The 26,409-nt window shown below is 32.1% G+C and overlaps 3 protein-coding genes across 3 annotated transcripts in view; all 3 read right to left on the reverse strand.

Annotated features, from left to right (window-relative positions):
* The window catches only part of LOC145326603 (adenylate cyclase type 1-like), an 82,389-nt gene extending 80,626 nt beyond the window's left edge, over positions 1-1,763 (reverse strand). Inside the window, exon 1 of the mRNA XM_080169974.1 lies at positions 1,690-1,763. Coding sequence (XP_080026100.1) covers positions 1,690-1,709 — 20 coding nt within the window. The 5' untranslated portion in view covers positions 1,710-1,763. The remainder of the gene's footprint in view (positions 1-1,689) is intronic.
* Positions 1,764-6,850: 5,087 nt separating this feature from the next.
* Positions 6,851-24,099, reverse strand: LOC145326907 (uncharacterized). The gene is made up of 21 exons (XM_080170352.1): positions 24,020-24,099; positions 23,221-23,286; positions 22,627-22,736; positions 21,647-21,825; positions 20,910-21,072; positions 20,459-20,623; positions 20,225-20,332; positions 19,722-19,829; positions 15,826-15,892; positions 15,456-15,551; positions 14,621-14,702; positions 14,142-14,178; positions 13,821-13,871; positions 12,150-12,195; positions 11,804-11,937; positions 11,389-11,474; positions 11,181-11,251; positions 10,604-10,675; positions 9,837-9,926; positions 8,886-8,994; positions 6,851-8,320 (listed from the first exon to the last, which is right to left on the reverse strand). Exons 1-21 carry the CDS (start codon positions 24,070-24,072, stop codon positions 8,240-8,242), a joined length of 1,974 nt encoding a protein of 657 aa, XP_080026478.1. The 5' UTR covers positions 24,073-24,099; the 3' UTR covers positions 6,851-8,239.
* Positions 24,100-24,790: 691 nt separating this feature from the next.
* The window catches only part of Polr3A (RNA polymerase III subunit A), a 35,367-nt gene continuing 33,748 nt past the window's right edge, over positions 24,791-26,409 (reverse strand). The window contains exons 36-37 of the mRNA XM_080170351.1: positions 25,318-25,459; positions 24,791-24,953 (exon numbers count right to left, since the gene is read on the reverse strand). Of these exons, the coding sequence (XP_080026477.1) occupies positions 24,835-24,953; positions 25,318-25,459 (261 nt within the window). The 3' untranslated portion in view covers positions 24,791-24,834. The remainder of the gene's footprint in view (positions 24,954-25,317; positions 25,460-26,409) is intronic.

A 26,409-nucleotide genomic window follows, 5' to 3' on the forward strand; every position in this document is an offset into this window, starting at 1 on the left:
ATCTACCCTTCCACTTTCCCCTCTCTTGGTGAAGATATCTTCAACGCCAATACGATTTTTGAAATGTAAGATTCTACTTTCCCTTCTCTTGGTAAAGATATCTTCAACGCCGATACGATTTTTGAAATTTAAGATTCCACTTTCCCCTCTCTTGGTGAAGATATCTTCAACGCCGATACGATTTTTGAAATTTAAGATTCCACTTTTGCCTCTCTTGGTGAAGATATCTTCAACAAGAGAGACAAAAGTGGAATCTTATATTTCAAAAATCGTATTGGCGTTGAAGATATCTTCACCAAGAGAGGGGAAAGTGGAAGGGTAGATTACAGTTTTAGAGGGTCCAAACCATAATCATAGATTATATTTCTGCTTCTATAAAAATGGATTCAACTCCCTAACTGTATTAGTTTCAAGATTTTTAAAATCATTAGGTAACTCGTTATAAACACGAGGAAAATTAAACAAAGGGTGTTTAAAAAATGAAATGCATCGAACATTGGGGATGTAGAAATCATCTGTATTGCGCAGAGCATAAGTTCCACGTTGACTGTTTTGAATCCATGTGCCAGAAAAAGAAATTGGGAGTCTTTCTAATTTAAAATCAAGCATAAATTTGAATATAAATATTATAATTGATAAGTTCAGCTAGAGGAAAAATTTTGTTTTCTTTAAACCCATGTGTGATTTTCAGCTGTCTTTGGGGTGCAACACTTAGTAGAATTGGCGACCTTTTTCTGCACTCCAATTATCATTTTAGATTTATTTCGCTTGTTGGCTATACCTTATTCCTGATAGTATATAATATTCGCACTTGGATACAATAGCAAATATTTAGATATATTTTATAGGTGGTGTTTGATATTAAGCCTAAAAGGTAGATTGTGCTGATGCAATAAAATGCGTTCTGATCATTTGCTAATGTACTTTTGCGAGGAAGTAAATGCACCTTTTTTCATCCATTTATCTTTTAAATTATTGATGCAAAATTCTTCCTTTCTTTTTAGTCAAACTATATTAGAATTTTTACTTTATAATAACAATAGCTAATGCGCACTTAGCTCTAAATTTGAAATATGTAGCTTTTTCGATGGAGGGAGTGGACATTGGGCTGTTTATTACGCTAGTCCCCAAAGTTAAAATAACGTTTACTTATTCTTTGGCTCACAAACTTAAGGGAATTTTGATTGGATGTTTCATCAACCTTGCGTTTCAAAAGGTTTGAACCACTAATCATAATTTGTATAAGGGGTAATTTTGTCTATCATCGATTAGTATGTACATAAATTTTTCGGGCATTGTCTTATCACTTTAGATCTCTAAGCTCTTTGATGCAATTTATTTGCCAAAAATAGAATTAAAACAGTATTCTATTTTGGTTGTCTGTTTAAATATAATATACTTTTCATTTCACAATGTACTACAACCAGTGGCTACGCCACTAGAGGTCTCTAGGGGGGGATTTAACCCCCCCCCCCCCGATTCTAATTTTAAAAATAAAATTTTAGTGGTTACTTATTTTCAAGGGGCTATTTCTCTTCATTCTCTTATTCCCCCCCCCCCCTTAAAACACTCATTAAACTTCCCACGAGCTATCCTGTAAAGGAGAACCATATCGGTTAGGCGGTTAGCGAGATCCTTCGGTACAGACAGACAAACAGACAGAGATCCTAAAATTAAAAAAAAACTTACTTTTCACTTTGTGTAGCCATGGTCTATACACTTGTCAGGTTAGGATTCTCATTATTTGTAACTTTTTTAATTCTATAATAATCAAATTTTGAGTACTTACTACATGATAACATCTGACCACTAATGAGCCAATTACAGCATCGTGCACAGCACTTTACCAAGGGAAGGGCGGGGGGGGGGGAAGGTTAAAGTCGAAGTCAAGCCATCCCAAATATAATTTTAAGGGGGGAGTTAAACAGTAGGGTAAAAATGGGAGTTTCTGATACAACCAAAAAGAATTCCTGGCGTTATCCTCCCCCCCCCCCCCCCCCGACAACGACGAACAACTATTTTAGGTTAGATAGCCGAGCGCTGCGGCTAGGCAGGCAAAAGGCCGAGCGCTGCGGCTAGGCAGGCTAGGGAGCCGAGCGCTGCGGCCAGAGTTCATAGTTCGCTATCGGGGGGGGGGGGGGGGGTGACTCAAATTTTCAAAATTAAAAAAAAAATTTCGAAGAGGATAATACCAAATTCCTTGTTCTCTGTCAATAAACACATGAAATTTATTTCAGCTGGTTCCTTATATCTCTAAAAGAAATGTTTTTTTTTAGTGGTGAGTCTAATCAAAAAGCGCAAAATATGTTTTGGCGATTCAAAAAAATAACTGAAATAGCTTAAAAATGTTTACAAATAAGCAAATTTTATCATATGTACAGTGTACACATTACACATATCTCGACCCTTATAACCCTTATTCATTTCACCATTACAACCTAAATATGTATGCAGAGTAAACGTGGATATTCTGACATGACCGAGTAGGAGGGGGTGGAATGTGGGAATCATTTTTTGCGCCCGCTTTTGTGGTTTACCTTTTTAGAGAATATCAAAATCTGGTGCAAGATCCAAGTAATAATATATCCATTACCCTAGAGTAAATAATGTTAGTTTGACTTATGCATAGCATTTAACATACAACACACAATATCCAAGTAATTTGTATTTAAATGAATATTATATATAGGACAAAAGTGGATATATTGACAGGGGAAAATTTGTCGCCAATTTAGCTAGCTAATATATGGATCTTATTTATTGGCCAGTACATTTTTCCAGTAGGATAGGAGGGGATGAGGTAAAGGGGAAGAATGGGGGTTATCGTTATTTTAGACAGCTGCGATCAAACTTTATCAGTGTAAATGAAAATCTGGTGCAATTAATAATACATCTATTTCTGTTAACACAAAAATACATTATCGAGAAAAACATTTTTTAACAGAAAGTTACATTAGTTGTCAAAATAGTTTTTATTAAAAACTGAAATTTCTCTCACAAAAACGAAAATTTCGCACATCCAAAAAAGATAGTGAAGGTTAGGATCCGACTAAATATAAAAATTGCGAGTAAGGGAACCATAAAACACGGGAAGAATATATTTTGCTCTTAATCCATTTAGTTCACCTCTTATTTACCTCTTTTTTCTCACATTATGGGATGGAAAGAGGGCTGGGGTGAGATAGATAGACAGGTTATTAACTATCATACAATACAACAAACAGCAAATTAAAAATAATAAATATTCCTTTCTGTAAATTAAATAATTTACTCTATTTAGGTATCTCAAGAGAATTAGAAGGGATGGGGGTTGCTCCAAATTGCAAAGTGCATCTCCCCTCATTAAAGAAAAAAGCTGTCCACTTCTTAATTAATTTGTTATTTTTATTGCGCTTCGCGCATACAAGAAATTGTTTTCATTTACTTATCACGATACAAAGCTAATTTATTAAATTAAAAATATTTTGTAAAAGGGATTGGTTGGCTCGACTTTCGATTGAATTTTGATTGGTGGTTCCTAACGTTTTAATCAATAATTGTAATCTACAGAAGGGGGTAATTTTGTCTGTCATCAATGGGTACGCACATAAATTTATTGTCCTCTATATGATCCCTTGAGATCTCTGAACTTCCCCCAATTGTAATAAAATTATTTAGTGTTATCATATCATGGTTAATCCAAATTAATTTTTGTTTTATAAGCACATACAGGTTAAGAGTCCCATTGATTGCTCTGAGAGGTCCGGAGATTCAACAGACGAGTTACGAACTAATAGCATCGGAGACGGGCCGAGAGGAGGGAAAAGTACGGAAAGGCCTAGAATTAGATCTTGTATGCAGGGTTGTCAAATTAAAAGTTTATATGATGCTATTTGGAACTATGTAGTATACAAAATAAAACGCTGTTTTTTTCTGTTCGTTCCTAAGGATCTCGATAACTTAAACCTCTGAAACGACGAAGAAATGTTCATGTAATTTTTTATTGGAATTCGCTTACTTAGACAAGCATAGATACTGCGCACAACAATTACTTTGTAAACTAAGCAAAGCATGCCTTTAAAATAGGGCTCGGCAGCCGCATGTAAGCATAAGTGAAATTGTCATATTATAACTTTAAAATGCAGCTGAATGGTAGTCTAATCCTCTTCATAAACATCTTTTTGGTGATTTTAATGTGCACACAAGAAGGTTTAGATTAAAGGCTTATCAGAACTGTAACATAGGATTTATTATCTTACACCAGATTTTCATGTTCTCTAATGAAGTGAAACTCGCAGCGGGCTACAAAAAACGAAAACCCCTATTCTACAGATGAACGAACTGAACAATAAATGAGTTCCATTTCAGCAACCACAATTTTCTCTTGACATAATATCCAGTGTTTTATTGTAAATAATGAACTTTCGACTATTTAGTGGCCTGATTGTGTAAAAATTACTTTGTAACACGTCTATAATCAAGGAAAAAATGTAAATGTAAGAAAAATTGAATGAATCGCTCCCTTCCAATAAATATGTGATCAGAGGTGGATACTTAAAAACATTAAAAACACTTGAAGACACGTTCGACGACTCAGTCTTCCGAGACTCGAGGTTAAATTTTTTCCTCTTCTTAAAAACACTTCAAGACACTTTTGAAGAGACGTCAAGTTTTGTGTAGCTTTGCGTAATTTTGCGTTAAAAAATCCTCTCGCTTTCCCTCCTAATATTATGTCATTAATATGAGTTAACAACTTTTTTTCTCAAGTTTTATTTACATTTTTTCAAACTGAAAATCACAAGCGATTTCGCACCTAGCATTTAGGAACTATATATTCAAAAGGTAGAAAATAGCATAAAACCATTTATAATAGGATTTTGTATTGTATAATAAACAATTCTCACCGAATAATAAAATAAAGCTTCGGGCCCTCGGAAAATAGAAATTGATAATAAACTTATGATATTTAATTTTACTATCCGTGGAAATATTAAATAAATATTTAAATAAAAAAGATTGTGAAAATACTTGTTTGTCACCCTATAGGAATATATTCCCCCCCACTAAAGGAAAGAGCCTATTTTGCAGACTAACATACACACACTGTTCGATGTAAATTGAGAACACTTCGAAGACGTCTTCAACTACCTACTTGAAGACTTGTCTTCAAAGAGTAGCTCTTCAAGAAAAAGTTTTTAAGAATTACTTTTTGCCAAAATACTTGAAGACTGCAAGACTTCAAGACGTCGACAATGTTTTAAGTATCCACCTCAGTATAGTTCAAGTTTCAAGCGAAGGGCCTAGTGTTCTACAATTCCCGCTAATATTTTAATAAGCTAAATATTAATATACTAGTGGCTTGGGCCCTAAATGAAAGATTAAAAATTTAGTCAACACTCTCCACAGCCTTAAACCTAAAAATAAAATAGCTTAAAACCATCATGGTTACTATATGAAGCTTCCCTAAAATGTAGAACAAAATCGGTCCAGTAGATTCAATCTAATGCTCCGATAAAGATAAAACCTAAATGTTTTATTGTAACGGATAGCTATGTTATTATTTCAGTAATGTTAAAATCGTCATATAGACTTCAAGCATGGTATTTCCTGTAACAATTAAGAAATGGTAACATAATAGTTTTATGGCTTATAAAAACAATAATTTTAAGAGGTGAATACCAAATTTACTTGATTTTGTTAATTTGTTGTTGAAAACTAAATGCGGTGTTATATGGCGGTTCCCGAGACTAAAAATAAAGATTTACTTAAACTTAAAAGAATTCTCGCGAATTTGTTAACTTTGTGGCGGCTGAGAATTTTCAGAATTCCGTCACGTTTTTTGCAGTTTGCCCGTAAAATTAATCTTGTTTAATCTATTTATCTTCAAGAGACTCCTAAGAAATTAATACTCAAAGGAAGCCTGCAGTAAATACAGCGTTCTAACTAATAAAAGACTGCCACAAGTAGCCCAAATTTGAAGCCTCAAGTTAAAAATGTTTTCTAGGCCTCACATCATAAATTTCAGTATTAAATTACATCGTCTAGAAACATTTAGAGCAGTGTATTTCCTGCAGACTTCCTTTAAGCTGCTTTGCCGCCAGTCACCCTCAAAAGGCTGTTATCCACAGAGGCGGCGGGTACGACGCCAATTGATAAAAAAACAGTTTTCATCAAATATTTTATTTTTAGTGTTTTTGTACAGACAGAAATAACAAGATTAAAACTTTCTCTAACAAAGTCAAACAGAAACTATAACGAGGGAAGTTAGAGGGGCATGCATACAATATATCATACAACAAAATACATGAGATCAAGCAGTTACCTCGTTGGGGCGGGATTCTCCTCCGATTTAACGTGATTATCCAGAGAAGCCAGAGCATCATCCGCTTGTTATGAGATGTGATACTTTAATGACCACGGATATTACTAGCTGAAAAACAGACCCTAATCTGGAAGTACTAACTCAACTGTGCATTGTAATGAGGTGTTCCTGTTTAAGGGTCAATGCATTACCCCTGCTCTTACAATTAGCAGCTGTAGGTACTATTTTTAAATCTTTAATATTATATATAAAGCAGTTAGTACCGTTAGTATCAGTGACGTGCAAGACAAATTACCAGGGCCAGGGTCTGTGAAACCATTAGGGGTTGAAAAAAGGCTGGCCTTACTAATTTATAATTTAAAAGGGGTGTTAAAAGCCCCCTAAAGCACGTCACTGATTAGTTTCATGCATATTTTTTTTCATTTCATGAAATAATATAATTCATAAGGTCAATCTATTTCAATCCAAAGAATAAACTTTTCTCGTTCTACTGAATGACATACAAACCTCTAATTATAGAAAAGTTCGGGTGTGAAAATAATCTTAAAATCAATGGCTTCGAGAAATATATTAAACAGATATTACAAGTACAAGCATAACAAATTTTTTAAAGGTGACTATGCACGAATGAGAGCAAGTGATAATATTTTTCATGCATTTAGCAAAAGCAATGGTAATTTGCAATTGATCAATGTACTTTTGACTTTTAAAACATTCGATAATATTTACTAAAAATAAAATTGAACCAAACAAAGCATGTGATTATATCTAAAATATCATAAAACATTTTAAAAAATTTCCATAAAAAAAACCGTGGGTGCACTGTTTTTTCCCAACTCCTTTAACAACATTTAACAATAACCATAACATATTCACTTTAAAAATGCTTAACATAACTTTCTCTCGTTTGCATATTCCCCTTTACATCATATACGCAATTAACAACAGGTTTATCAGCAGAAGTACTTTACAGCTAAAAATTGCAAATGCATTTTTTCGTCCTAGTTTTCAGATTTTCTATAGTGCACAAATGCAGGGATTTAAGGATAAAACTATTGACGATTTATGACCAACCCTATGATCCAGTATTCTGAAGTTATACAAATACAGTTGGGCGTTTTTCAATAAGAATAAATCTCGCAATGTCCCTTCCTTCCCTGGAAAAATGAAACCTATATCCAGAAAGCAAATAAAAGCACTATCTTGAAAAGTTGGGACAAGAGAGCCTAGAATCAGGGAGCTTAAGGGATAAGACAATGGACGATAAATTGATATAATCCCCAATGATGATAAACAAAAGTATCCATTGTTTAAATTAAAATTATTGGTTTAAAGTTAGGAAACTACTAGTTTAGAGCCAACCAATCAAAATGATACATTGGTAATACAAGTTTTTGGGCCAACTAATAAAATTAAATATCGTTGTTAAAAACTTTGGGTACCGTTGACATTTACTGTCCAATGTCCCCTCCCTCCCTGGCCTAAACTTAAAATGTATTTATAGAAGTTAATATTGTACAACACAAAATACTCTTAATGATAAAATTTCTTCTAACATTAATATAAAACTATTAAAAACAACTTAGTTCTACATAAACAATTTTTTTTCTTTGTAATAAAATAACTGCCTACCCACTAGTTAGTTAAATGAAAGAAATACATACAAAATTCATACAAAAATAATAAATGTACTAAAATTCTAAGGAATAATTCTATGAAAAATATTTTGCTTGTAACTTTCAAAGTCAACATTAATATTTAGTATCATTTTATTTCATTTTCCTTGATTTGTAAAACAATGCATTCATTTGTCTCTAAAATTCTATTCTTAATAGCAGAAATAAGGCAAAAAGAACTTCTTTAAATGAAATATTCCTTTTAACAAAATATATTAAAATATTTACAAATGCTATGTGGAAAGTTGATTATATCAATAATTCATTTTAATTGCATTTGAATAAATGCGCGAACCAAAGTTTCTGGATTCTTTTCTTCTTTTCCAATACATTCTCCAACATCCTGTGGAAAATTGATTTTCGTTAGTTGAGAAACTTCAAAAGGACACGCACACATTTTAATTAGCGCAGCTGTTCTATAAGTTTTACTAATATGTGTCAGGGATCTAATAGGTTAAATATACATCTCCAATAATGATAAACAAAATTACCCCTTCTGTAGATTACAGTTAGCGGTTGAAATGTTTGGACAATCAACTTAATAAACCAAACACTCAAAATTTAATTTAAGTCCCAAAAGTTGTTATTCCATTGAATAAGAAATCTTTATGCCTCTAGGGGTACCTGATATTTTTCAGGGGGGGGGGGGGGGAGAAGACGACCCCCACTTACATTTTTCTCTTAAAAACGAAAAGTTTTCGATTCTTTTTTTTGAGGGGGGGGGGTGGAGTTGGTATTTTTTCTTATCGATTTGTTTTGGAAGGCAGGAGACACTCTCCCCCTATATAGAGATAAACCTTCCCTGAACATTAAAGAAGACTAAATACTACAAAGGAGAACGATATCGGAGAGCGAGATCCTTCTCTTCAGCAGACAAGACATCCTGTTACTTTTAATAACCTTCTTACCTGAATCATTTCTTTCTGTATATCACTGATGTAAATTTCTTTAAACTTCTGTTTTTGTTCATTTGTCAATGAGCTTTTCTTAAACAGCTCATCAGGTTGGGGATATTTACTAAAACAAATCACGTAACAATAAATTATGATTAGTAAAAACACAAAATATTCCTACCTAAAGAAAATTGTGAAATTTAATTTTTTTATGCCTAGATATTTTGTTACAATTCGCAAAAATTTATATGCTTTTTCTTTTTGGTATATTAACAGCATCTGATTTGTTCAGCTTTCTCTCATGAACGTTGTCATACTTGATTTTATTCAAACGCTAATATCAAAACAGGGGTGTATATTCTGCAGAAGATTTATCTTTTCACCCGGCTGCGAAAAAAATTCATTTGCCCCCCCCCCCCTCCCCTATTTTTTTCTCCTATCACATATTTTTCACATCTCACGCAGAATATAGGTACATACACTACTATATCAAAGAAAATAAGCCATTATAAAATATTTTTAAAAAGACTCAATTTATAAGACAATGAATAAGAATTAATCAGATGAAAAAAATCTAAAAATAAGAACAACAAGTAAGGAGGAAAGAATAGTTCAAGTGACTCAATTTTCAATAGAAACAACAAATAATGGTTTTAATAAATAAAAACATTAATAAAGGTGAAGCTCTAAAATAGGACAGTAGGACATTCACGATCTGCAGTGTCAGAAATTAATAAGCAGAATATAGATAATTTATAAATTATAAGATTAAAACCAGTTTTTTTAGACCCGAGGTGCCGAAGGCTTTAATCTTATGATTGTACATTTTTATATTCGTAGGAAGCTGGATATAATACGATGCTAGACATAGTTTTTTTCGTATGGATGAGAACAGGTTCCTATCCACCGGATTCGAATGAATACGAGAAAAGCTATTTAAAAATTGTTGAAATGTTTGTATTCTACCTGGCAGCGGATTTAAATGCAACTTCTAGGGTCTCGGCCCAAGGATTTGTCTTTTCCCCTCTCTTTGACTTTTCTTCTTTAGATTTCTCCCTTAAAAGATATGTTTATTAGTTTTTAAACACTAATAAAGAAATATTTATAGTCAGCTTAAATAATGATGCCCTTCATCTACCCCTTCAAACCCATCCCCTCCTAAACTTCTAAATGAGCGAACTGAATTATCTTTTTAACCTTTCTTAAGACTTTTCCCCTCTAAATTTCTTCCTTGGGAGATTTAAAAATTATTTTTCAAAATATTTTACATGATTGTACACCATTTGGATACATGTCTGTAGCGAAGGGTCTAAAAATTAAAATGGTTCTCGTTTACAGTGAAGCTTCTCATAGGTAGAAAGAAGTTTGGTACCTCCAACCTTCCAAGAAAAATCGACCCTAGAAAGAAATACATCCCAAAACTAAAAAGCTCACCCTCCCCCATCCCTAGAGTACAGGCCATAATTTGACAGTGGTTTGTTACAGGGAGGGAGGGGACATAGGACTGTTTATCACAATAGTCCCCAAAGTTTTATAATAACATTTTCTTACTAGTTCTCTATCAACTTTGGGGTGTGGACCTTGTTGAATTCTTATTAGTTGGTGGAGTGTGTAAACGATTCAATCAATAATTTTAATCTTAAGAAGTGTAATTTTGTGGATCATCATTGGGGACCTACATCAATTCATCAGCCATTGTCTTATCCCCTAAGATCCCTGGTTTTGTTACCTACCTTAGTTTATTGGCGGCTGTTGCCACTTTACGCAAATAATCAACAAGTTTCTCTTTTCCTGCATTCCTACATCTAAAAATAATTCATTGAAAAATTCATAAAAAAAATCAAGAATTGTTTTCACGAAAATTATGTCTAGCAAAAAGGCATAGGTAACAAATATATAAATATACATTCCCATATAAACAACCCCTTAAATAGTGGATGTAAATATTCATTTATTTCCCTGGTATCTCATTTATATCCCTGGTATGATTTTAGAAGATTTTTAATTTTTTTTGGAAGATTTTATAATTTTTATTACTTACTAAAAGAAAGAAAAATTATACCAGGGAAATAAATGAAATTTAAAAACCAAAATTAAACCACATTTTACTAGCATAAAAATGAGCTTTTGTTTAAATGAGAATGATATTCCAGTCCAGTTTTTTGTTTAGGAATGAATATTTCTTACCCTTGTGAATAAATGATGACCTATCGGTCCATCATTTATTCCCTCGGGTAAGAAATATTCATTCCTAAACAAAAAACTGGACAGGAATACCCCATTTAATCAAAATATGAATCTTTACTTAACCTGACAAAATTTTGAAGTTTATTGATTTGATCAACATATAAATGAGGATAATTCTCTTCTACACCTTTCCACTAAAATAAAATCACTTGATATTTTTTTATATGAACGCAATGTGTGTTTTATAATGCTTCACTTCTCACTTTTCTTATCAAGATATACGTATTGAAAGTTTGGGTCCATATTATTTATCATATTAAGACATTCCTACCTTATAAATAGCTGAGTTAGAAACAATGACAACCCCTTCGATTTCATTACTCTCCAACTTTTTGCAGTTGTCTTTTAAGCAGCTTTCTGAATAAAAGAATATTATAATAACAAAGTGAAAAGGATTAACTAAAGACAAACGAACATTAACAACTTTAGGGCTAGACTTCAGGCATCTCAAGGGATAAGAAATAGCCAATAAATTAATGTACTTCCCCAATCATGATATACAAAATTACCCCTTCTGTTGATAAAAGATATTTTAAACATTATACCTGATTAGTACAAAATTTGTAACGCAAGTTCTAAATATGTAAAACCATTATAAAAATTTACGATCAGAGGTATGGATCAACACAAAATGTAGATAGGTATGTAAAGTAGTATATTAAATTCTTAAAATAATAAATAATTACCTAGTGACACCTTCTTGTACTGAATCAACTTAAAAATACCAGCAGATTGCAATATGTCAGAAAGCAGAGCATTCATTAGTAGAACAATATATTTGTTACAGGTTTCACTATCTTCAACTATCATCACATTGTAACCTTTGCCATTTATGAGGTCAATTATAGAAAGAAACTGATCATTAGTATTAAAAATATTTGCAGGGCTCAAATTATTGTTGTCTTTAATTTCAATGAGTTATCATTAAACCAACTTCTACCCTGTGCTATTAAGTATCCATGGATATTGTCATCCTTGTTAAAAATTTAAAGCAACTAGAACTAAAAATGCGTATTATTGACCAAAAAAATTCCTTTAGAAATTAAATGCTTCTTTGCCACGGTCAGTTGATCATTATCTGAACATATAAAAATACTTCAGGTTTCATCCACAGGGATTTATCTGAGCTGGATCTTTAAATCCCAGTGATTCCTCTATTGAGCCGATTTTAATAGCGGTTTACCTAGTAGCGATCTTTAAACCAAAATTGCAGTGGTTATCCGGGAAACACTTTAGAAACAAACAACGGCTAACTGACATCGCAAAAAGGACTACTGCCGCTGAACCGGTGGGTGTTTCGAAAGTTTTTCCGGTTCACAACTTCCATTTTGATTTAAAGATGTATTATTGGCTGCACTGTCAGTTGCAGTGGCATCGGCAGTGGACAGCACTAAATGATTTAACGATCCAGCTCAGGTGGCTTTTCATAGCTTATTCAGATTGGGGCGGGAGGCACATAAATCCCCCTCAATATTGTTGATAAAATAAAAACAAATTTAGAAAATCAATAAGTTTGGTGACAATGGAAAAAAGTGCATGTTATTATACATTTTGTATTAGTTTTTGACTTAGGTAACTTGAAAATGTTAAAGGAAAAGCGTAGAAGAGGACAACAGATGAGAACACACACTATTTTCATGGATTAATTTAAGTCTACTGTCTTATCCCTGTATCAAAAAGTAAAAAATGTACCTATTAAATCTGGACATTAAATGATAGATCAAATTCTTATTTGTCCTGTTTAACTCATTTAGTGAATTGTATGCTATAGTGTAACTCTTTCTGAAACTTATCAACAAAACTTGACATAATCTTCTTTAACTTAAAGCAGGGGTGTATATTCTACATGGGATCCCCTGCTCAGGGGGGGGGAAAAAAAATAAAAAATAGGTTGTTGGAGGGAAAAAAAATGTAAAAATTAAGAAAACTGAAAACATTTTTTCTATTTCCCCCCCTCCTTGGTGAAAAAAACTTTTAAAAATGTGTGGTAGGAGGGATAAAATAAATAAAATATAGAGTTCTTTAAATATTTTTCCATTTTCCCCCTACTTGGTGAGAAAAAACTAGGGGGGGAAGAAAAATAAAAAATTTTGTAGCAGGGGAAAAAAAATAAATCTTGTGCAGAATATACACCCCTGATTAAAGTTTAGATGTTGTATTATGAAGTGTGCAGTGCAAAAAGGATTTTTCACACGAAGTATCTAGTGAACCATACAATACCCCTTTCTTTTTTACATCTCTAGCTTAGTGTTAGGGAGAAAAATAAATAAGGGTAGGGCGAGTCAACACATGAAAAAAGGCAGTAATAAAAAAAAGCATAAGAGGTTTTTATAATTCAATTTTAATTTTTAGATATACCATAAATCGAAAGAAAATTCTTTTCTGGGTAGCTATGTTCTCATTTTTTCCAACCACTAGTAAGATTATTTTGCCTTTTTGGCTTATTTTCTAAAAGCCTTGGGTGAAGGATATGTGTGTTCCACTTGGTTCTTAGAGAGATATTTCACTTTTTCTATGCAAAACTTATCAGCAATAGTAGAATTTCATTATTGATACTATCAGCAATTTCTCATTTTTTCTGTAATTTTCTACAATTCAAATGTTCATTTTTTCATAAGAACTAAAAATTTAAACTCGAACGAATAGAAAGATACAAAAAAAGATATTCTACATCTTAATAAGGAAAAATATAATAAAACTTACTTAATTGATCATCAAAAGCAATTCCACAGCCAAAGGTAACAAAATCTCCAGCTAAAAATATCAAATATTGAACAAATTAATATAGAACATAAGTGGACATTATGACAGGAGAAAATTGGCATCAAATTAGGTTTTTAACATGGACATTTTTTATTGGCCAGTTCGTTCATCCAGTAGGTGGAGAGGGGATTTTAGCCCTCTACATGTTTCACTTTAATAGAGAATATGATAATCTGGAGTCAGATCCATGCAATCATAAAACCATCATTGTACATTGGAACCAAATAATTAAAAAGAAATTAACTATTATAAAAAATGTACCTTGAAATCCTTTGCTTCTATAATTGTACTTGTCCTCCTAAACAAAAATAAAATATCAAACAACCAACATTGATTAACTTGATAGGCAAAAAATGATGAAATGGATATAAAAAAAAGAGAAAACATAGAATAAAGACAAGAGAAAAATATCTTAAACAGCTTACTGACAAACTGGCCTACGTGACTTGTAGATTCAATGCTTTTCAGGTGCTTAAAGTGCCTATCGAGCACTGAACCAATTCCCCTCAATTTTTTAATTGAAAATAATGGGGGGGAAATGGTAGTTTTTTCCTATAACGGACACTTCGTGTGGAGCTACTCAGTACCCAATTTAATCTAACCTTACTTAAAGTATCAAAAAAAAAGACTACCCTCCGCCCACTTATTTTCAATTTACTTTAGAAATAAGGGTGGACGGGGGATTCAGTGTTCAACAAGGCACTTTGAGGGATATTGCCATAAAAAAGAATCCTACATACCTTAGACGTTGCAGTACCCGCTTGAATTAGTTCTCCATACAAAAATGTTTCTACTTCAAGGAAAGGAAACAATTTACAAAATCTAAAAAAATATTGTATTTTCAAGTATTACGTGTCTAACTCTTTATTAACTTTGATATGTATGTATGTACAACACGTCCAACGTATGTTCTTAGATTATATAAAAGGATATGTAGACCTGCTGAGATTTGATGAAAGTCGACAAGAATCATAAATGTATAAGTATATATTATATAACCCATATAACTACCTGGCCCAAGTGGTAGGGAACTTATTTGTCTGCTTTCAGCTCTTTGGTAGTGACTTGGCTATACATATATTTCCGACGCTATTTGCCGATATTCAAAGACCCAATTGAAATTCGGCACAGGGGGGTTCTACTCCGTGGGTAGAATTTAATATAGCTCTATTCTTTTATTATAATTCTGGGTATTAATTCAACTAATAAGACATCGTGTTTATAAAACCTATGGTACAAGTATAATTTACAGTTTTATGTCTTCTCCCTGGACCTATCCTAGTACCCGTGAGTGCTGTTATTCAGGAATCTAAGGGGATAAAACAATGGCCGATAAAATAATGTATATCCCCAATCTAATACACAAAATTACCCCTTCTGTAGCGTAAGATTAGTGGTTGAAACGTTTGAACAGTCAACTTAAAAAAACCAACCAATCAAAATTCACTCCACAAAGTTGATAAGCCAACGAATAGGTAATAAAAAATATTATAAAAATATTGGGGACTAGTGTAATAAAAAGCACATTGTCCACTCCCTCTTTCTCTGGGTGGTATTGTCTAAGGACTACTATACCTGTCGTGTATCAAGTTGAGCTGTGTGACAAGATCAAAGACTCCTCCCATTTTCTGACCAGAGAATTTATATTTCTTTAACTCTTCTTCTGTAGGACTAGAAAAATTTGAATAACATAATAAAATAAATTAAAGATAGCATATTAGACATAAAACAGGCTAAAAATAGTGCTTTTACTCACAAATATTTTATGACCACCCAACCTCCTTACCCTACCAGTTTTTTTATTACATCTTTGCATCTGTCATGGGTTGCCGGGTCAGTCCTTATAACTGCGGGAGTTTTCTAACCTTTACTTAACCTAACCTAACCTTAAATACATAAATACTAAAGTTTTCAAAAAGACATAAAAAAAGCAAATAAAACTTACTTATTGAGAAGAATATTTCTTCTGGATGTGATGTAGTTTCTATTTGACACAGCCATATTAGAACCATCTAAAAAAACACCGTTTCAGTCCAAAGATAATTTTAACATGAAATATCATTTATTTATTCAACTTTTTAAGTTTAACATAGTCAAAACCAGCGTTGCGGAGCCGTTTAATTTTGATGCGGCTCCGGCTCCGCAAAGCCGGGTCTGGAACTCACGGCTCCGGCTCCTACCTAACATAAATATATAAATTTTTATTCATTATCGAATTGAGAAAATAAAATACTTAATATGAAATATTTTGCTTTGATTTGATTAAAGCTTTATAAAATCATGTTTAGCTAATCCGGAGCCGTTTTTAACGAAAATTACGGCTCCGGCTCCACCAAAATATGGCGGCTCCGCGGCTCCCGGCTCCGCAACACTGGTCAAAACTCACTCAGATAGTTTTAGGTAATGGATAGGAAAATTATTTTAAAACAATGATCTTATTCACACTTATGGACATAATTATCCTTGACAATAAAAATAAAATCACCAAATTTTTCAAAAAATATTTATTCCTTAATCTCGAAGTCAAAAATACTTTTCATTTTTAAGTCTGAACCTAAACCTTAAAGATTGGCTCTCATCACGAGAATGTCTTTGTAAGTGACTATTTAATATAAAGGGGACTATCCACGAACGAGAGCACATGATTCTAAGTACCTTCCAGCATTGATCCTAAGTATTTTCTTTCAGAATATAATAGGTCACCATATATCATTAATGTATTGACGAGAAAATTTATGTTTCACCATATTTTTTTAGGTATTTTAATTGATTTTGAAAACTTTTATGAAGCTAATTCTTTTAATAAAATGGATATTTGATGATACACATGCGAATACTCGTGTTATATAGATTGTAAATTAATCCATACTAGCATTAATTTAAACATACATATGAGATATAGTAAATGTGCTTTTAACTTTTTTTAATTTTTATCATTTGACAACATGGACAATTAAAGACACCCCGAACTCAACAAAACGTTTGATAGAATTTTGGCTAAAAAACCTGAACATTTTTTTACTTTTCTTCAACTTGAAGTGGTGAAATATAAATTTTCTCGTCAATATATTAATTATTAATGGTGACCTATTATATTCTGAAAGAAAATACTTAGGATCAATGCTGGAAGGTACTTAGAATCACGTGCTCTTGTTCGTGGATAGTCCTCTTTAGGTAGATTTTTCCATAAATTTATACCCCAGGATCCGGATCCGGATCCTTGGACTCAAAAAACTGCGGATCCTTCCGGATCCGGATCCACAACTCTGCTATATAGTCTTGGCTAAAATAAAAACTCAACATTAATATTCAATTTTTAATTCATTCAAATTTATAAAAGTTTTCTAGTTATATAAAATGAATTTAATTATGGAGGTTGGGGAGTGGGTGAGTCAAATGCAGGGATCTTAAGACAATGCACACTGGTCTGAAAACGCAGTTTTGGGTCAACAATTCGTTTTCAGCCGTCTTTTGGCCGATTTTAATGCCCAATACAGCAAATTAGGGGTTTTATGGGTCAGGGAGTCCATTTATGAAAAAAAAAATACATGACCTCGAAGGTCAAACACCGTTAAAATGACCTTTAAAGTCTGATTTTTGCCGTTCCCGAGGTTTTATTGGACATTTAGGGCGGGAAGGAGTTGTCAAATCAAGAAGACTCTGAAATACTTTTTTGTAGACAATTGCATTGGCTAAATATCATGTCAAGTAAAAATTTTTGTAAGTATAACCAGTTTTTCACCAGCTGCAAATTTCAAATTTGCGCGTTTTTAATTTTTAATATCTTGATTATTTTATCTAAATTTTCTTGATTTTATCCATTTTTTAGAAAATATTCTAAATCATTGTTATTTCATCTTACTAGAGGCTAATAAAATTATGGCATATTTTTATAAGGATATGCATTTGTTTGTGTGTTTGAATGTGTGTGTGTGTATTCTTGTTTCTCCTCATTCTACGCTACGAAATAACAAGGCGCGAAACACACACACACACACGAAGAAACATAAAGAGTAGGCTGAAAGAATAATATCAATTATATGAATATAAAACAATAAAATTGACATTTAAAAATTTATTTTAACTAACCTACATGAAATATAACAGATTTTTATACTATTTAGCTATTTCGTATGTTTTCATTTTGTTTATTAGATATTACTCCGCAAAAATAGATCCTTCCTCCCTCTACGTGCGTCGGAATAATTCTAAATTAAAACATCGATGAAATTTAATCGATCTATTAGTTTTTAAGATAATGCAAAAAACGAACGAAACCGGATGCCATATATATCGTGAAATATGAAGCTAATTGCAATATCAACAAATTCTCTTTAATAAACATGCGAAAAGCTCAGAGAGTACTCAATAAGAAAATTTTGCCAAACTTACCCTTATCTTAAAAACTAAGAAAAAAAAACACATTTTTGCATTTTGTACCATTTTTTGTGTTATAAATAATTTTTGAACTTATTTAGGACTTATTTTAGTTGGACAATTTCCAACATGCGGATATTTGATTTTATCAGATTTAAGCAAGTATAGCCAATTTAACAATGTCAATAATACGTTCTTAGATTTTAGAGTTCTGCAGCTTTGGCCCCAAATTATTTCAAAAAACATATTATCAACATGGGTTGATATTTAAAATATAGGTGGCCCAGGATGTCTTTGAAGGCTGGCAGGTCAACTTTTGTCTAAATTGATGGGTAGGAAAAATTGAATTGTTGACCCCTCCGGACCAAATGGATGATAAAATTTTGCACATTTACTATGACGATAATTAAAATTACTCTTTAGGTAGATTACAACCATATTGGTTGATTCGTTTGGACACAGATAGATAATGAAAATACTAAGGCAAATTTAATAAAAGTACCCAAAAATGTTTAGCCAACGTGATCATAAAACTTAGGGTATATTTGTAATAACAGCCAAGTATCCCCTCCCTGCCTGGTTAATCGTCATTTAATTTAACAAAATTTCTGTCTTGTGAAAAGTATTATATAAAGTTACAAAATTTCAAATTTCATGTGGAAATACTTAGAATTCCTTACATACATACAAGACAAGTTAGCACCTATCTATCTATTAATGAATATTATTTCAGAATTAGGCTTCATCTATTTTCAATTTGGTTGTTTTAGATCAATTGATCATTTTTTTACTTTTTAGTAATTAAAACATGTTTACTACCAAAATATTTAAGTTTTTAAGACCATTTTTCTCAAAAATTGGACTTTAAAACCTTCAAAAGTAAAAAATGGACTTGAATAAAAATTTTCATCTGAGCTTGAGCTTGGGTTTTGTTTGTTGATTTAATGTAGGATACGGAACACTGCTTAAAGGATAAGACAATGAACGATAAATTGATATGAATCCCAAATGACGAAAAACAAAAACATACCTACCCTAAAAACATAAAAATTGAATAAAGCACAACGAATCAGACAACGTTGATTTAAAACTTACAAGAGTAATTTTAGTCCATGTTGTCCCCTCCCTTACTCTAACTTTAAATAAATACACAACTTAATCAAGAGGCACATGGAAAAATATTAGGTACGCCTAGTACTAGGGATCTAAAAGGGATAAATAAATTTCCGATAAATTGATGTACATTCCAATGATGTTACACCAGGTAACCCCTTCTGTAGATTAAAGAAGTAGTTTAAAAATTTGGATACTCAACTTAATGAACTGACCAATAAAATTCAATAAAAGTTATTGAAATGAAAAAAAGAAAATACTATTATAAACTTTGGGTACTAGTTGTAATAAGCAGCCTAATGTCCCCTCCATACTTGCCTGGTATACATATAAAAATTCAATTCAACTAACCTAACTTTTCAGAAACTAAGACATGTGCTTCACAAAGACCAAGGAAAACTTCATTTTCTGCCTCAAATATGTGGGGGATCTTAGGCCACTGGCGGGTAAATAAACTACCTGAAAAAGAAGGATTTTTCCACTTTAGTTTGATAGATAATTTGTAACGACCAAAAATTGTGATAAGCTAAATATTAAAGTAAAATAATAGAGGGGGTTTGATGTATCTGTAACTCTGCCCACAGATCCAAGACCCTGTTCAAATTTGTTTGGGGTCTTTGAAATAAGCTAATAGTGTCGGAAATAAAAACACAGCCGAGTCCCTACAAAGAACAGAAAGCAATTTTCTGGATTATACATCTATACTTATACATCTTTTATATAAATAAAGGGCAAAACTGGATAAAAAGGTAGAGTTTACGGCCAGTGCAATTAAAAAAAACAAAGTACGCGCTGACTGACTGATTAACCATAACTACAGAATAGCTGCGCTTTAAAATTTAATTAAATCGAACCTGGATCATTATTAGTTTCAACATCTGTTTTAACCTTCACTTTTTCTTTTTGACGAGCTTGCTTCTTCTTGTTGACCACTTTGGACTTTGTATCAGATATGCTTGTAGTTTCAGATGTACTTTTAGACATTGTATCAGATATGCTTGTATTTTCAGATGTACTTTTAGACATTGTATCAGATATGCTTGTAGTTGCAGATGTACTTTTAGACATTGTATCAGATATGCTTGTATTTTCAGATGTACTTTTGGACATTGTATCAGACATGCTTGTATTTTCAGATGTACTTTTGTACATTTTATCAGATATGCTTGTATTTTTAGATGTACTTTTGGCAGCTTGAATTTTTTGGGTGTCAGCTTTTTGTGATGAATTTGGTGTGATAGGTTTTTCGAGCTCTATTAAATATGTACTATATCAGACAAAGCTTATCTTTTGATACCTTCTCGGTTTTCGTTACTTAATATCCCAATAATATTTATTTAGAAGCATTTTGTGGCATATTATGAAATTTGATATTAAGCTCTTAATAGATTTTAAAAATTGTAATTCCAGGTTTTAATGTCAGGAAAATGAACAAAAAGTAACATTTTCTAAACTTTTCTCCAAAAATTTTAAACTTAAAGTTGAATATGTATCTACTGCCTTATCCCTTTATCTCTGTAATTAAATACCATATAGTACCCTTGATTTGGAGAATATCAACAATCAAATCTTCATCGTCATCAAGAAGTGGATTCGTAGATTTTTTAACATTTGTTGGAGCATTTGCTTTGTTTTTACGCAAACGATTATTTGCTGGTGTTGTAATATTGACTTCTTTTCTGTTAGTGTCTCTCTTTAGAATCTGTTTTTTTTAATTAGTTTTGAACAAAGAAATGAGAATAGCAGTTTTTAATGGAAAAATCAATGTATAGATTTTAAAATTTTAAACTTGAAGCTAACGGCTAAGTCAATAGCATCTAAAGGTAAAATCAAAGCAAATTAAATTCAGTTAGGTCATACCCAATAGTAAGATTCCAAAGAAGGCATAGCACAATTAGTCCAGCGGGTACTGTGGCCTTTTTCTGTTTACTTGAGAAAAAAAACCGGTTTAATTTTTTAAAACTGGTTAAATAAAGAAAAAATAAACAAAGCACATTCAAGCATTTTCGTCGCCAAACACTTTCTCAAAGTCAAAGTACATAAATTAAATGTTAACTGCATAACATACCTTTAATTTTAGGAAAAAGACTTTAAGGATTGCTCATTTTTATAAACATTATTCGAATAATTCCAATTTGTGCACTGATTATGAGATGGTTGCTTTATGAGTCCCCCCCCCCCCTCCCTTTTTTTATTTACTTAAAATTTTTATAACACTTATGTTCTATCAAAATTTAAAAGAAAATTCTAAAAAAACTTAGCTAAAACTATTATTCCTTAATGGGACCTTTAGGGGCCCAATCTCTGGCAGGTTGACCAGCTTGGCCAACCCTGGAACTTCCTTCTCTATTGAACCTGACACTTTTGGGTGGGCTAGTTGTTTCTTTCTTTAGTGGAGATGGTGTATTTTTCAGTGGGTTTGGCCTATATGTCTTTGGCACATAACTGCCGGGCTCTGAAAAAATATTCAACTTTAACAATTATCCTAGTATTAAAAAAACAGGATTTGGGTGTGATATGGTTCTCGTTTAAAGTGTAGCTTTTCATGGGTCCAGGAAAGGTTTATAACCTTTTAAGGGAAAGGTACAAGAACTCTCCAAAAAATTCACCCCTAGAAAAAAATTAACCCCCTTAAATATTTTTAATTTTTAAAAAACTAAAAGCCTCTAGGGACGTATAAGCTAGTTAACTTAATAAAATAATCAAATCTATTCATACAAAAAAAAAATTATTTTCAAGCTAGGCATTTTTTCTAATAATAAAAGAACGTGAGAAAAATGTGAGAGCTTTACAAACGAATTTCAAAAACTTTATTTTTCTTCTATTGAATTAAAATTCTGCTGAAACAAAGTGATTTTTAATATATGCATTTTTACATTATTTTCCTATTAAAGTTAATGTCCATAGTAGCGTAAATGATAAAATGCCATCTCAGCATGCTGTCCGGAAGCATAGGGTGCGTGCTACATCAAGTCATACTAGAGACGTTAAAAATATTTTGGCCCATTACAAAAATGACTTGACGCAATTCACTACCATGCATACAGCCATAACTTCCAAATAAAGGACGTGCAATCGAAGGTTTTGTTGGCTTTTATGTTTTAGGTTCCTTGGGTGATAAAGAAATGATATGCTTTTCAAAATAGCCCTAGCCTAGCCACATAAGGCCAACAAACCATAAACCTTGTCCTAGAAAATCAGGGAAATAATCTATTGGGTTAAACAAAATTGATAGAAAAATGACAACTTTTCCTACCTCTTTCTGGTGTTTTATTCTTGGATGCATAATTTCCAGGTTGACTGGATAACTGTGATTCATGTTCTTGTAGAATGTTCCGTAGTTTGGGGGCACCTTGCCCACTCGGCCTGGGAATACATTATTTAGAAAAGACCCACAAGGGTATGAGGAAGGTAATTGTCCTAAATACATATGGAAGACCCTATTTTAATGGTGTAAAAAACGGCGTTGAGGCCGACATGGTTGTTTGGAGTATGAATGGATGCCTGGTCATGGACTTTTGTATTTTAGGTACACAATTAGAATTTTAACTTTGATTAAAGTTTCTTATAATAATGAATATTCAAATTCAAAATTACCATTAAAAGTGGTAAAAAATACATAGAATGGCAAAATTCAAGAAGCGAGAAAAATCTACAAATTTCATGTATTGAAATTAAGGTGAAAGTTCATAAAAAAACATTCTACTCAAGTTAAATCCCTCTTTTCTTTTTGAAAAAATCATTTCAGTTTATAATAGATCATTAAATTTGTAAAAATGCAAGGTACTTACTACCGACTTATTTTATTTTACTATAGATGCTTGAAGTAAAAGGTTTAAGATATTCTTACCCTGCTAAAGTAAGACATGATTCAGATTCCACTACTACAGAACGGTCATCATTTGTTACTTCTCTTCTAAAGGTTAAAGTTGAATAATACTTATTTTGGATCTACTGCAGTTCACGGTAAAATATTGCTGGTAACGAGTATTGCGAAAAATCTATGAATTTTAAAGGCTGCTAGCTGCCAAACGGCTGAACGTACAGATTATGCCCGCACACTGTTTTAAGCGGCATAAGAAGGCCTACAAATAATCTGGAAAAGCCATAAATCAATAATGCATAAATTTAAATTATCTTGCAGTGCAGAGAAATGCGCGAAGAATGCCTATTTTACGCGTTTTTTCTTCAGTGAAGCTTTCCCTGTGCATCATTGGATCTTGGCTACTCCAGATTATTTGTAGGCCTTCTTATACCGCTCAAAATGGTGTGCGGGTATGATCTGTACGTTTAGCCGTTTGGCAGCTAGCAGCCTTTAAAATTCATAGATTTTTGGCAATATTCGTTACCAGCAATATTTTACCGTGAACTGCAGTACATTCCTTATTTTTTATGTATGTGTTTATAAGCAACGCAGTTGACCGCGAGTACAAATCTAAAATCATTTCAAATTTACTTTTCATTCTTAATTTTATGGGCGGATTGGACATTATTTATTGTACAGTTACTTCATCCAGATGGAGGGGAGGGGATTGGGTAAAGGGGGTGTATGGGTCGTTATTTTAGCCAGTTACTAGTTTTACTTTATTAAAGTACAAGATAATCTTGTGTAAAATAGAAGTTAAAATAAATTTATTGTTTGATGTTACCTTGTTCTACCAAATGATCTGGACCTGACAAATATTTCAGGTTTATCTAACATTATATTAAAAAAACATTAAGTATTCTGAAAAAAAAAATTTAATATAATATAAAAGAAAAAGAAGAGTAACTGAATCACAGATTTAGTTGACATAAATATGAATATAATAAAATTTCTCTCATCATTTGAATCAACATACAAAATTATTTTTATCAGATTTCAAAGGAAATATTTCATAAAAATTTTTCAAAAGAAAAATAAACTCTTATCCTTTTGTGAGCAGTTTTAATGCAGCTTAATCAATCATCTAAGTCATAATTATGGAGGGGTTTATGTCAATGGGGAAACTTGTATTGAAATTACACATTTCTCTTCCTTGCTTATTAATAATATAAAATAGAGTTTTGAAGTACATGAAATATACCTATTTTTTTTCTATACATAAAGTTTTAAACAAAGTATAATTTTTCTCAGGGATCTAATGGGAGAAGACAATGGCCGTTAAATTGATGTACATCCCATTCCCCAATGAAGATACATAAAATTACACTTTCTGTAGATTACTATTGCTGGTTGAAACGTTTGGACACTCAACTTAATGAGCCAACCAATTGAAATTTAATTAAAGTCACAAAAGTTGTTAAGCCAACGAATAAGAAAACGTTACTTTAAAACTTTGGGGACTAGTGTAATAAACAGCCCAATGTCCCCTCTCTCCCCGATTATTTCCAATTTTAACTAAGTAACAGAATTCAAATATTCATCTCTAGCAAAACAGACTCAAATTTAAAATAATTGAAAAATATTAGTTTAAATATTTAGCTAAGTTTTCTCCAGAAACTTAAATTGTGGATTATTGAAAACCGAATCTTGAAAGAAAAGTGATTTTGCACTCTCTGATGGTTTATTATTGGGTGGTTTGTATAACAGCCGCAGCAATCCTGGAAAAAATAAATTTTTAGCTTTTTAAAATTAAGCAACATTAATAATAAATTAAAGGCTTGTCAAATCTTAATGCGAAACATATAATTTTAATGGAAATTTTTATATGTGCCTGATTCTATATTATCATCCTTTCAGTGGTGCATATTTTCCATAATGCCCCCCACCCCCAAATTCAAGGGGGGTGGTAAAGAAATGTAAAACAAAGGTAATATTCCGTATTTATATCATATAAATTGGAGGGTGGGGGGGGGGGAGAAATGTTGGAAAATCGTTATTTTAGCCAGATACGAACTTCACTTTATTAGAGTATATGATAATCAGGTCTAATTTCCAAGTAATAATAAATGTAATTCATCATACCTGTACCCACATTCATAGGAATACCCAGAATAATGGACTCTGACACCCCCTTGATTGCATCCTTCTGTCCATAGTAGGCCGCGTCGAATAGATGGTCAGACGTCTTCTCGAACGACGCCAACATCAACACGCTCTCTTTCATCTACACAAATATATAATATAGAAAATTATTAAGATATTATAGACTATGCGGTGGTTTCCCTCAAAGTGTCTAGCCGAGCACAGAAACCATCCATTTTTTTATTGAAATAAATTGAAATTGTGTGTGTGTGGGGGGGGGGTATTAGCATTTTTACAAAATACTTTAGATTGAAATAATATTGGGTACTGCTCCATAAGATTAGGCACCAACGATTTTTCAAACACATATGTATATTGTATAATGTATATATACCTATATTTGTATTGTATATTTACACAACTTATGATTCCTTAACTTAAGTGTAATATATAAGAAAAAATAGTAGAAAAGCTTCGCAAATTGAAATATTAATTCCAAATAACTTATTTTTCTTAGATATGTACCTCTTAATTGGAAAATATAATCGTACTTGAAAAGAAATAAAACATTTAAAAGTAAGTTTGATTCAGCAATTAAAACTTTGAAAAGGTTTTAAAATTAAAATAGTTGCATAGAAATTTATGAAAATAATTTTCCCACGAAGAAAAACATTTGATAAGTAATACGTACTTTTATACCAAAATTACATTTTAACTTTTTAAGATCATTAAGTACAAATAATAAAACTAGCGGCTACGCACCTAGAGGCGATCTCCCCTTCTTTCAATTGAATTTTTAAATAAAATTTTTTTTGCCCCCGTGTAGGAAGAAAAGTCCAGTAAGTCATACACTGTTGCCACCTAGCGGCATTTAGCGGTTAGCGAGATCCTTTGAAACAAAAAGACACACACAGAGATCCTGTTACTTTTAGAGAGGGATTATTGATTGAGAAAAGGGAACATTTGCAAATATGAATATATGAAATATCATATAATTACTTCAATGCAGGAGTGATGTACTCACATTTAAAGAATAAGAATTCATGATTATAGAGACGTTTTGCTCAATAATCATACCTTTTTGGTCAAGGA

The sequence above is a fragment of the Acartia tonsa genome, chromosome 8, assembly GCF_053477335.1.
Source record: "Acartia tonsa isolate MP-2025a chromosome 8, ASM5347733v1, whole genome shotgun sequence".
In the NCBI taxonomy this organism is placed as follows: Eukaryota; Metazoa; Arthropoda; class Copepoda; order Calanoida; family Acartiidae; genus Acartia; species Acartia tonsa.